The sequence below is a fragment of the Neoarius graeffei genome, chromosome 12 (assembly GCF_027579695.1).
Source record: "Neoarius graeffei isolate fNeoGra1 chromosome 12, fNeoGra1.pri, whole genome shotgun sequence".
NCBI classification, from domain to species: domain Eukaryota; kingdom Metazoa; phylum Chordata; class Actinopteri; order Siluriformes; family Ariidae; genus Neoarius; species Neoarius graeffei.
The window spans coordinates 17,466,708-17,479,735 of record NC_083580.1 but is presented as its reverse complement, the minus strand read 5'-3'; the positions used below and the strand labels follow the sequence as shown (position 1 = coordinate 17,479,735).

Here is a 13,028-nt window from a genome sequence, read left to right as displayed (position 1 = left end):
CATTTCATCTGCTCAGTTGTTTTCTATGTTTCTATCTTATTTGTGAACGAAAGAAAGAGCAAAAAGTAAGACGATGATTTCAAATGAAAGACTGGAACTCACAGAGGGTGTAAATATTTAGAATGCCACTAGGGGGCGGTAGAGGTGGATGTGAAAAGGACATTAGTTCAAAAGTGTGATTATGCCACTTTTTATGGGTCCTCAGCAATTTCAGTTCTGATTTGTTGAGTAATTTATTTGCCTCATTCAGGCTCCTGTATTATGCAGGCCTATAAATCTACTGTGAAAAGTTACTTCATATTTGCATCATTTCTCTGTGTGTGTCCCCTCTCTTTCACACACGCACACAGACAGACACAAACACTTTGTCACTGTATCGCTTTAACCTTAAGTTTCTCAAAACCTGTTTTGGTTTCCCAGTCCAACAAACAGAGGAGCTGCTCCTAGTCTCCAACACTCTTCTTCAGTAGACTTTGCTATTGGCTGCTAGTTTTCTGCCTAACGTTTCCTAGGTGTGGTCTGAGTACAATTCATTGTTGTACAGACCAATAGTGGGATCATTGGTTGGAGTTTTGCCAGTATTGTGTCTTGACTGGTCCAGGGTAAGAATATCAACCACTTTTTCAGACTTTTCCAACATGCTTGTGATGTTAGATGAGTTTTTAGAGCAGTTGAGGGTAAGGGAATTGGCTGGGTGGTTGGTTTCATCCAGATTGCCCATGATGCCCTGCTGTTTGGGTTGGTCCTGATTATATATAATGCCAGACTTTTTGACCTGGACGCGTCCAATTTCCTCCAAGGCACTGGCCAGAGAGTCCAGATCTCCACGTTCTTGATGTTGAACTTCCCACAAGCACAGGATCGCCGCTGAGGGACTTGATTGCTGTTCAAAGTAACCCAGATTCCTGTCGAATGAGAATTATGATAAACAATGTGGATTCTGTTAATAAACAAGATTTTTAACAGTGGACAGAAATGAATGCTTTAGTATTTTAATAATATACTGTATGTATGACAAGAGAGCATGGACAGAAGTTAATTAATAAACAAATTAATTATCATATTCATTACCAGAGTGTACTTCAACTTGTTATTGGAAAATAAAGACTTTAGAGTTCAGCAGTGCAAAATGACGTGATGGGAGATACCAGAAACAAAACTCATGAGACAGCGAATAAATTATGGAGAGCAGCTGTTCAAAGCTTCAGGATGATCATAAATAATCATGGCTCTTGCATAAAGGAGGAGAAAGGTCAACACTTGTGCTAATTATGTTAATACATATTGATGAATTGTGTTAATAAACTGACTTTACGGCTGACATGCAATACAATAATTAGAATATAACAGCAATACAATTTATCACTAAAATAAAGAGCCCCTTTGTAGATCATGACCTTGTCATGATGCTGTGTCACCAGGAAGGTAGAGGTCAGGCCACGAGCATTCCTGAAGACCCCCATGAAAGGTACAAAAAAGATGAAGTGTACCATGCCCAGATTAGGGATACTGGAGGAATCCAGACCTGGGGTGGGGTCCTTAGGTGAATGCCAGGCGAATGCCTGGTGATTGGGCCACCCAAATAACCCAGTTAGCATCAGTCTGAGATGGTTTAGATTCTTGGAATGGTTACTAGCTTTGGGAACATGGAATGTCAGTTTTTCTAGTAGCAAAAAGGCCCGAGTTAATGTGTGAGATAGAATGAAATGGACTAGATATAGTCAGTCCTGGTGGCATGGTGGTGTTGTGGTTAGCACTCAGAGAAAGAAGGTTCTGGGTTCGAGCCCAGTGGCCGACGGGGGCCTTTCTGTGTGGAGTTTGCATGTTCTCCCCGTGCCTGCATGGGTTTCCTCCGGGTGCTCTGGTTTCCCCCATGGTCCAAAGACATGCAGGTTAGGTTAATTGGTGGCTCTAAATTGACTGTAGGTGTGAGTGTGAATGGTTGTTTGTCTCTGTGTCAGCCCTGCGGTGATCTGGCGACTTGTCCAGGGTGTACCCCGCCTCTCACCCATAGTCAGCTGGGATAGGCTCCAGCTTGCCTGTGACCCTGCACAGGATAAGTGGTTACAGATAATGGATGGATGGATAGTCAGTCCTACACCCATTTACAGCATAGGCTCTGGTCCCAAGCTTCTTGGTTGGTATTCTGGGAGTTCTGACTGTAGACACTGTAGGTCTGTGGGTGTGAGGATACTCCCCAGTCGAAAGCCTTGCAGTTGAAGTTTATCTTTGTAGGCAAAAAGGTTGCCACAATGAGATTTTGATTCCTCAAGAAAGAAACCTCTGACTGTTGAGTGTGCATATTCACCAGATAGCTGTTCAGGGTACTCAGCTTTTTCAAGAAGGTGGACCAGGTGCTTCAGGGAGTATGTCCTAGTGACTCCATAGTGCTACTGGGAGAGTTCACTGCTCATGATGGGAATTATGGAGATACTTGGAGGGAGGGGGCGGCACGGTGGTGTAGTGGTTAGCGCTGTCGCCTCACAGCAAGAAGGTCCTGGGTTCGAGCCCCGGGGCCGGCGAGGGCCCTTCTGTGCGGAGTTTGCATGTTCTCCCCGTGTCCGCGTGGGTTTCCTCCGGGTGCTCCGGTTTCCCCCACAGTCCAAAGACATGCAGGTTAGGCTAACTGGTGACTCTAAATTGACCGTAGGTGTGAATGTGAGTGTGAATGGTTGTCTGTGTCTATGTGTCAGCCCTGTGATGACCTGGCGACTTGTCCAGGGTGTACCCCGCCTTTCGCCCGTAGTCAGCTGGGATAGGCTCCAGCTTGCCTGCGACCCTGTAGAAGGATAAAGCGGCTAGAGATAATGAGATGAGAGACTTGGAGGGAGATGGGTGGATTGGCAGGAATGACCACCCAGATCTGAAGTAAATTAGAGGGAGGTTATGAGACTTTTGTGCAAGCCATGGATTGCCAATAACTAACACTGTGTTTGAACACAAAAGTTGCTCATTAGTGTAAGTGGTACAAGAGCATTTTGGGTCAAATGTTACTGATCAATTTCACGATTGAGGCCATATGATTAGGACACTTGAGTAAAAATTGGGGCAGAGCTTTTAACTAATTGGTGGTGAGTTAGAGTCCTTGTACAGGGTGCTGGTCAGATTTATCTAGTAAACCCCAGAGTCCATCCATCCATTATCTGTAGCCACTTATCCTGTCCTACAAGGTCGCGGGCAAGCTGGAGCCTATTCCAGCTGACTATGGGCGAGAGGCGGGGTACACCCTGGACAAGTTGCCAGGTCATTGCAGGGCTGACGCAGAGACAAACAACCATTCACACTCACATTCACACCTACGGTCAATTTAGAGCCACCAATAACCTGCATGTCTTTGGACCATGGGGAAAAGCAGAGCACCCAGAGGAAACCCATGCAGACACAGGGAGAACATGCAAACTCCACACAGAAAGGCCCTCGCCGGCCCCGGGGCTCGAACCCAGGACCTTCTTACTGTGAGGCGACAGCGCTAACCACTACACCACCGTGCCGCCCATTGCTAATGACTAATATTACGAATATTTTCCCTTAAGGCAATTCTATACTGTAACATAAACTGCTAGCTCAATTTAAAACCCCAAATCAAAAAAAGTTGGGACAGTATGTTGAAATTACAACTGAAAACAATGATTTGTATGTAATCTTTGACCTTTATTCCATCCAAAACAACACAGCAGCACTTTATTTGTTGTTTTAGCTCATGAATTTTATTGTGTTTTTTTTTTTCAAAATAAACACGTTTCAATTTTGGTTCTTGCAATACATTTCAAAAAAAGTTGGGATGGTGAAGCATTTACCACTTTATAATGTTGCCATTCGTTCTCATAATGCTTAAAATATTTAGGTACAGATGACACCAAGTGATGAAGCATTTCAGGTGTTATTTTGTTCCATCCTTCCTGCAAACAGGTCTTAAGGTATGTGACAGTACAGGGTTGTTGTTTTCATGTTTTTCTTTTCAAAATTCCTGACACATTCTCTATTGGGGACAGAGGGGACAGGCACTGTCTTCTTCCACAGCCATAACTTTGTAATGTGTGCAGAATGTGGTTTTGCACTGTCTTGTTGAAATATCCCTGGAAAAGATGTTGTCTTGAAGGCAGCACATGTGACTCTAAAATCTAAATGTACATTTCTGCATTAATACTGCCATCACAGAAGTGTAAGTTACTTTTGCCAAAGGCACTGACACAACCCCATACCATGACAGACCCTGGCTTTTGGACTTGTTGCAGGTAACAGTCTGGATGGACCTTTTTGTCTCTGGTCCAGAGCAAACAGTTAATTTCAGGCTTCCTTTTTGCACAGTAAAGTTTTAACTGGCGTTTGTGACTTTGTATTGTGGTGCTTGACAAAGGTTTGCTAAAGTGATCCCAAGCCCATGTGGTTATATCAGCTGTAGATGAATGACGGTTCTTGATACAGTGCCATCTGAGGGATTGGAGATCGGGGGTGTTCAGCTTAGGCTTGCGCCCTTGCCCTTTATGCACCAAAATGTCTTCAGATTGCTTGAATTGTTTAATGCACCATCAAGAGTGAAATATCCAAATCCCTTCCTATCTTTCTCTGAGGAACACTGTTCTTCAACATTTCATAATTTTCTCATGCATTTGTTGACAAACTGGAGATCCTCGGCCCATCTTTGCTCTTCAGGACGAGGCTTTTCCTGGATCTTGATTTTGCACCAAATCATGATTACAATCACCTGTTTCAAATCACATCATTATTGAATTGCTTTACCTCATTACAAGACCTAAATTGCCCCCATCCCAACATTTTTTGGAATGTGTTGCAGGCCTGAAACAGGAAATGTCTTGTATTTCATTGCAGACAGTATGAACCCAAGTTAAAGTGAAGTTAGAAATTGCTGCTTTTTATTTGCATTTTCCATACTGTCCCAACCTTTTTCAGATCTGGGGTTGTACCATAAACACTCAATTCCTCAAGGCAAAATCTAGCGGTGTGTAAAAAAAAATAAATAATAATAATGCTTGCAATGTGTATCTTTCTCCAGCAGGAGACAGTGCTGCACTATTCCCAGCTTGACAACCTCTCGCTGGATAAATCAACTCACACGTATCCTGGAGAGCTAATTGCTGAAATCCGCTTAACAAGGAAGCATGTCTCATTACACGCTGCCTGCAGTGCTGGATGGGTGGAAAAATCCAGCAAAATCCTCTAATCTTTAAAGCATGTGTGTAGATGTGTGTGGCTTTCAAAGAGAAGCAGACAGACTTTCCGTCTTAAACCATTTTGATTTGACAGCCTATGTTGGCTCAAAATTTACAGTGTATGGAAAAATCCCCTGATATACTGGTGACAGTTTTTCCTTTTGAAATAGGCTTTTGGGTTTACGTACGCTGTCAGCAAGATGAACAAATTAACAGTGGGTACAGTTTTGTTTTTTTTAATGTATACACTACTTGGTATGATTTTTATTTTTTTTTATGTTAGACATAGTGTGCAATTGGCAGATATATCCATCCATTCATCCACCCATCCATTGTCTATACCACTTATGACTCCAACAGGGTCCCAGGGGAAGCTGGAGCCAATCCCAGCTGACTTTGGGCAAGAGGCAGGGTACACCCAGAGCAGGTCACCAGGTCAGGGTTAACACAGATATGAACAATTATTATACATACAGGACACTTTTTCGATGGAATAAAAACATGTATTCTATTCCCTTCTAGTGGGTTTCATTCATTTGATTCGATAGCATGCAATATTGTTAGCATATCGCTTATCCTACGTGTATTACGCCGTTCTACCCAATGGAGAATGAGTGTTGAATATGGTGTACGATATTGTATGGTTGTCAAGATGGCATGACGTCACGCGTTGGAGCTTATGCGAATATTCAGTGAGAAAGTTTTCTGCTATGCATGCGCAGAAGCATTTCTTTGTTCGCCGGCGGCGCTTGCAGTTAACTGTCACAGTGAATTGAAAATGCCATGAGATACGTATAACATGTAAAACTTCCGCGCTAGTGAGCGCAGTGGATATTGGGAAGTAACCCCCCTGTTCTTAACTTTTTGTAAAATCTATAATTGTTCTATTGAATGTGTATGTATAATAATAATAATAATAATAATGGCGGCACGGTGGTGTAGTGGTTAGCACTGTCGCCTCACAGCAAGAAGGTCCGGGTTCGAGCCCCGTGGCCGGCGAGGGCCTTTCTGTGTGGAGTTTGCATGTTCTCCCCGTGTCCGCGTGGGTTTCCTCCGGTTTCCCCCACAGTCCAAAGACATGCAGGTTAGGTTAACTGGTGACTCTAAATTGACCGTAGGTGTGAATGTGAGTGTGAATGGTTGTCTGTGTCTATGTGTCAGCCCTGTGATGACCTGGCGACTTGTCCAGGGTGTACCCCGCCTTTCGCCCGTAGTCAGCTGGGATAGGCTCCAGCTTGCCTGCAACCCTATAGAACAGGATAAAGCGGCTACAGATAATGAGATGAGATAATAATAATAATAATAATATTAATTATTATTATTATATTGGCTGGCTTTTTTTCTTGGTATATCAGATATTTTCCATTCAGCTAGTCAGCTAGCATGATATTGAACTCGTCTTTGACTCGTTCAGTATCATGCTAGCTGAATGGAATATATCTGATATACCACTCAAAGACAACCAATATTATTTAAATATTCACACTCATCTATGGGCAATTTATAGTAGCCAGTTGACTGAATCCACATGTCTTTGGACTCCGGGAGGAAACAGGAGGAAATCCACACAGGCACAGGAATAACATGCCAACTCTGAACAGAAAGACCCCAGTTGGCTGCAAGGTTCAGACCAAGAAACTTCCTGCTCAATGCCAGGGAAAATTATTTTTATGACCTACACCTGAAAAATCTGAAAGGCAGTCTACCCTTAAGGAATGGAATGTATATCTTCTTGCTGTGAGGCAACAGTGTTAACCACTGCACCACTAAGCAGATAGGTTAATAATTCAAATAAAGACCTCATTATTTTTCTTAATGAAGGAAGCTTCACAATGATGGTCAGAAAAAGCAAATGATATACTGTATATCAGCAAAGAACATTTCTGCTAAACAGTATTTGCCCCTTACAGATGACATGACTCTTTAAAGCTAGACAGCCTTTCGATTTCATAAAATCGGTGAAATTTACAGTAGTTCCCTCTGAAATTTGGTCATTGTGATGTATGTTTATTTCTGTAACATCTTAAAAAAAAACCCAGGCCATTCTGTGGCTGGGAAGTTATTTAATTTGAAGGGATTCCCTAGCACATACTGTGCATGAAATCGCTCACTTCCTGCAGTCAAGCAGACAGAGAAAGTCCGTGTGCGCATGCACAGGTTTACCTTCTTCTTTTTTCTTCTTTTGGGTTGTACGGCAGCTGGCATCCACAGTGTTGCATTACTGCCATCTACAGGTTTACCTTGACCGTGCACTGACAGTTACATCATTCTATCGCTAAACGAACAGCTGATCACACCGAGGTGCTCACTGACTGCTGATATTTATTAGTTTGGTCCTGCATTTCCTTTCCTTCGCAATATAACGTCTTTTCTTCTTGCTTTCTGTTACTGTAGTCGGTCTTTCACGTTTCATTCGCACACTCACATCCTCCATTTTTCTCTCCTGTTTCAAATTTGTATCCCACAATGCCTTGCGCGAATGGGGAAAGTGCATCATGTAATGCATGACGTAGTATCTTGAATTGGGTCATGGTGAAGCAATAAAAAAAATAGTGGAGAATTTAGGGCCACATGGCTCTAAATTCATTAATTGTTCTATTTTTAAAAAATAATAAAATGGGAAGTCTGTGATTCGAATTCAGTAGCTTTCGGTCCACTAAACAAAACTAACTGGGTGTCAGGGAAAATTCTTTTTATGACCTACACTTGAAAAATCTGATAGGCAGTGGACCTTTAAGGGCTGGAATGTATCTTTGTCAGGATTTTCCATGGGTGATGGAAACAGTTTTTGAAATAAATTAAGTAATAGGAAATGTGGACTGGTTTCTTCATAAATATGTGGATAATGCTAATCTGGTTTTCTTTCTTCATGACAATGAAAGTGACAATACGTGAATAGGGGACAGCCATTCACAATTTAATGCGGTTCCATTTTGGTGTGTACTCGTGCACATGTGCATATCTCACCTGCTTATGTGCAGTTTCTGAGCAAGGAGCTGCCAGTCTTTGCCTTTGGCATTGGCTGAGTCGAAGGTGGCACAGATCCTTTGCCGTATGGAGAGGGGGATTTTAAAAGCTTTGTCCCCTGTCTGAGAGGAAATGGTAGAATCTGACTGAGAGAAAAATGGCACCACTTCCTTTTGGTTCTGGAAAGAAAAAAAATAATTTTTGACAAAGGACAGAACTCATAATTATGATGTTATCCCCCCAAAACAAACAAACAAACAAACAAACAAACAAACAAACAAACAAAACCTAAAACAAATGTTTCTATGTACACAGACAAAATTAATACAAACTATGAAAAAATACTGGCTAATGTTTCTGTAAGTGGGCAAACATACAGTATCTGTTTGTCTTTTTTGTGAGTGTGGTGTCTTGTCATGTATTTATGTACCTATGGTGCTTTTTCTTGGGTGTGTGCCATATTTGTGAGTGCTTCTGATTGGGATGCATTCAAAGTTGACTATTCTCCATATTTATAATCTCTTGTGCATTTTCGGGTGCATCCCATTCAAATTATTTAAATGATCTGTAAGTACTTTGCACCTCTGAAGTTGCCCAATTTTCTTGAGTAGAGGTCTCCAGGATGACGTTTTTCAGTAGTGTCTAGCTCACTGCCTTAAACAGAAGCACTTGCCTTTAATCCTGAGAAAAATGTGGACTAACATCTTATAGGAGCCTAGTCTATTGACAATATATTGCTGCATGAATTGTCCTGGGCATCTTTAGCACCTCAAGTACTGCAAATGTGGTTTTATTTAACAAAAGGAGCATCCATCCTTCCTATTCTGGAGCTTATAAAATAGCACTTGACCCAGCACCTACTGTTTTTTGCATGTTCAACAAAAAGTACAGCAATAGCAAGCTTGACATTTAGGTATAGGATTAAAACACTGGATGTACAGTTATGCACTGTAAATATAATATATACATAGAGGATATTGCATGGTTGCATGAAGACATGAAGTTTGTCTTCGAGTGGTGAACGTATATTTCACGAGTGAGTGAAGTGAACGAGTGATCTATTTTTCAACACAAGAAGATAAACTTCATATCATTGTGCCACCATATAATATTCTTTATATTATATGGACACATCCACAAAAAAAATGCGCAAGTTAATGAAAATCATTTTTATTTTTAACCAGTTCGCCATTTTGACAACGCACATCTTGTCAGCTGGAAAACACTGGGAGTGACATCATCAGAGTGAAATATCTGGAATTGTTATACATACAGGACACTTTTTCGATGGAATAAAAACATGTATTCTATTCCCTTCTTGTGGGTTTCATTCATTAGGTTTGATAGCATGCAATATTGTTAGCATATTGCTTATCCTACATGTATTATGTCACTCTCCCCAATGGAGAATGAGCATGCAATATTGTTACAATATTGCATGGTTGTCAAGACAAAATGACATCATATGTCGGAGCTGATGCAAATATCCAATGAGAAACTTTTCTGCTGCATGTGCAGAATCATTTCTGTGTTCTCCAGGAAAGAGGAAGACACGCTAAACATCTGAAAGGTTACCAGAACTTCATTATATATTTTTCACGCATATTTACAGGAGAAAAACATACCAATGGACATTGAAAAACTGGAAAAGAGACACGTCGGAGATGTAAAACTTCTGTGCTTGCAAGTGACTATTACAGTTTGGAAACAAACATGGCTGCCAAGTTTGCTTCGTTAAAAGAGGAAGGTTTTGAGAGAATTTTGGCTGCCAGGTTGCTCCGTTGTGTGTAGTTGTCGATGTTGATTTTAAAAGTAACTAAGTAAATTACACAGGGAAATGAATACTTAAGTATGAGTGAAAAATACTGTGGTGAGTATGCATGGAAGAAGAGTCTGGAGACAGAAATCTTAGGCTACATCCACACGACAACGGCAACGAGATTTAAAAAAAAAATATCGCATGGTCCACATGGGCAACGGATCAGTAAAATATCAGGTACATATGGCAACGCAACGCTTGCTGAAAATGATGCAATAAACATGCCACACCTCTAGGTGCGCTGTAAGACGGTCCCATCGGAGACACCACAACAATAGAAGTAGTAAGGATGCATGCGCATAAACTATTATGCGCGAGACTTCATATTAGCCATGAAGTCAGAAAAATCTGTTCGTAAAATTACGTTATAATGACCAAATACAATGAAAAGTATTTTTCCAGTCTCATCTGTGAAAGGTAATCCCATGTGATCTCGTTTGGATGGCAAACCTGTTGGTACAGTTAAACGCAGCACATGAATGAGGCAACTTTATTCTCCGCTTTGACCCATCCAATATGGCGGCAAGGATGACGTATGATTCTACGCGGAAGGCGGCATCTTTAATGGTCCGGAATAAATTGAATGCTACACGTTGATTGATTAATTTGTTCTTCTACGCCCTTTTTGAGGAATGTATTGTAGGAGTTAAACCAACATCTGAAGAGGTGAGATCGCTCCTTTTTTTTCCCTATTTTTGCTGGCGGGATTGACTCTGCCCTAAGGGCTCTTCTCTCTCTCTCTCTCTTTGCACCATTACACAATAAATATTCACAGTGAAAATATTTTGTAAGCGCGTTTCATGAACCAAGTTATAGGATTTGTTGACAACTCGCATCGAGTTCGTTACACTTCTACCTGGCGTGAAGCACATGTGGTTGTGACGTCATCGTAAACAAATCCGTTCTACTCATCCAGACGACTTCGCAACGGCGCCGTTGCCAGATCTTTCCACTCTGGAACCCGTTCTCAAAAGATTTCGTTTTGGGGCACCCAAAACGCCGGTGCTGTGTGGACGCCAGGCCGAAACGATAAACAATTTTATCAGATTCACCTGAATCCGTTGCCGTGTGGACAGGGCCTTAGTTGCTTGGTCGTTAGCCTGTGCTACTTGCTCTCAATAGCACTGGCTTGACTGATTTATTAGCACTCATTAACATTACTGATGAATGCTACATGGGCTGGAAGGTGACTGCACTGCCATGCTGACAGTGCTGGGTTGTGGGTAAGCTAGCGTTGGCCTTCGAGAATGCTGATATGGAGAGTGTGTATGTATAATAATTATACTAATATTGGCTGGCTTTTTTCGTGGTATATCAGATATATTCCATTCAGCTATCATGATATTGAACGAGTCGAAGACGAGCATCTGCTATACCACTCAAAGCTCAGATCTGCAATGTATTTCATATGAAAAATGCGAGTTTTTCAACACGAGAAGATAAACTTCATATCTTCAAGCCAATGTGTGATGTTCTTTTTATTATATAGACACATTCCCAAACAAAAAGTACCCAAATTTATTAAAACAATTCATTGATTTCTCATGAGTGACATATAGAGATTTATGTCACGGTTTTGGATCTCCATGTCCTGGATGTAACTCGTATGAAAAATACGAGTGGTGTATTTCCCAGTAAAACACTCGCGTCCATATAATATATACTGAATATTGCCATGCACAATTTCTGCAACGCATTCTTATGTAACACAACTCTGAATGTAGCACTAATTATTGTATGCACATATAGTTTTGTGTTTGTATGAGTGTGTTGGAATATTTCCTGTCCATGCTGTACTCTTGCTTGTGCTTCACTATGTATGTGTCTATGTACACTGCACACCTCAGCCACAGTGGTGCAGATCTGCAGGATCTGCTCATGACCTTTGACCTGCCGCACACTGATCTTACACGAGAGCAGATTGGCTGCTGGGTTGTGGCACTGCAGAGAGAAGGCACAATGCAAAGGGGATGCAGTACTGCACCAGACCCGAGTGAAAGAGAACTCCTGCAGAGAGAGAGAGAGAGAGAGAGAGAGAAGAGTTGAGAGATTTGGGACTAAAGGCCATTTTATCAGACTAAGTAGAAAGTGTACAGTTACTGTTTCAGACTATTTCTGCCCCATCTATCCATGGAAATGGACTGAGTGCTGACCAGATATTTTCAGTACAAGAATGTCATTGTCATGGGAGAGGTGTACTACTGGGTTGAGAAACCCTTCACCAACCAATCAGCCAGTGGACATTTTTTTCCTGCATTTAGAGCCACTGATGAATTGTAATTTACATACACTGTACATGGGAAAGATGCACCATCCACGGCTTTCCTGCAAGAGACAATGGGGGGTCACCATGACATCCGTCTCTCCCAGTTGCCGGTTTTTGATTTCCGGTTTATCCAAGCAGCTGAGGCTGAAGCAGTGTTGTAGTCGAGTCACTAAACCTCGAGTCCGAGTCTAGTCTCAAGTCCCCGGTGTTCAAGTCCGAGTCAAGTCCAAGTCATTAAAAAGAATTTCGAGTCCGAGTCGAGTCCACTATTGATCCAAGTCGAGTCCGAGAACAAGACTCCAACCACACCGTTTGACAGTAGCTGTTTTAGCGCCATTAACATTAGTTTGTTCCTGAACATGACTTATGAACAGGTGAATGTGCGTTCTCTTTGTCAGGGAGTGTGAAGTATTCTGTCAGAGATGGTTGGGAGACGGATGTAAGTGCAGAAGTTGTGTTTATTAATACAAGTTAAGACAGGTAAACAATCCAGAATGGCAGGCAAAATCATAAAGCAGTGAAACAGGTAATAGGTCAAGCGAGGCACAAACAGGCTGTCATAGACTCAGGAGAATCAAAGACGAGAAACAGGAAATCAGGGATCAGGAAACCAAACAAGGAAATAAGGCTCAGTAATGTGTCGGCAACGCAACTCAATACTTCACAAACTAAGTGTGTTTTCATAGTTTTTATATCGGCGCGCTGATTTCGCCTTAATCCTGTGCAGGTCCGAGTCGTTTCCGGCGCGCGAGAGTCTGCTTGGTGCGCGCACTGTCCGGAGTACACCAGAGAATCTATCTGATGC

General features: G+C 41.8%; 1 protein-coding gene across 1 annotated transcript in view; it reads right to left on the bottom strand.

The window, feature by feature from the left end:
* Positions 1 to 508: 508 nt before the first annotated feature.
* The window catches only part of unc5da (unc-5 netrin receptor Da), a 168,138-nt gene continuing 155,618 nt past the window's right edge, over positions 509 to 13,028 (bottom strand). The window contains exons 15-17 of the mRNA XM_060936616.1: positions 11,800 to 11,964; positions 8,139 to 8,317; positions 509 to 905 (exon numbers count right to left, since the gene is read on the bottom strand). Coding sequence (XP_060792599.1) covers positions 509 to 905; positions 8,139 to 8,317; positions 11,800 to 11,964 — 741 coding nt within the window. The remainder of the gene's footprint in view (positions 906 to 8,138; positions 8,318 to 11,799; positions 11,965 to 13,028) is intronic.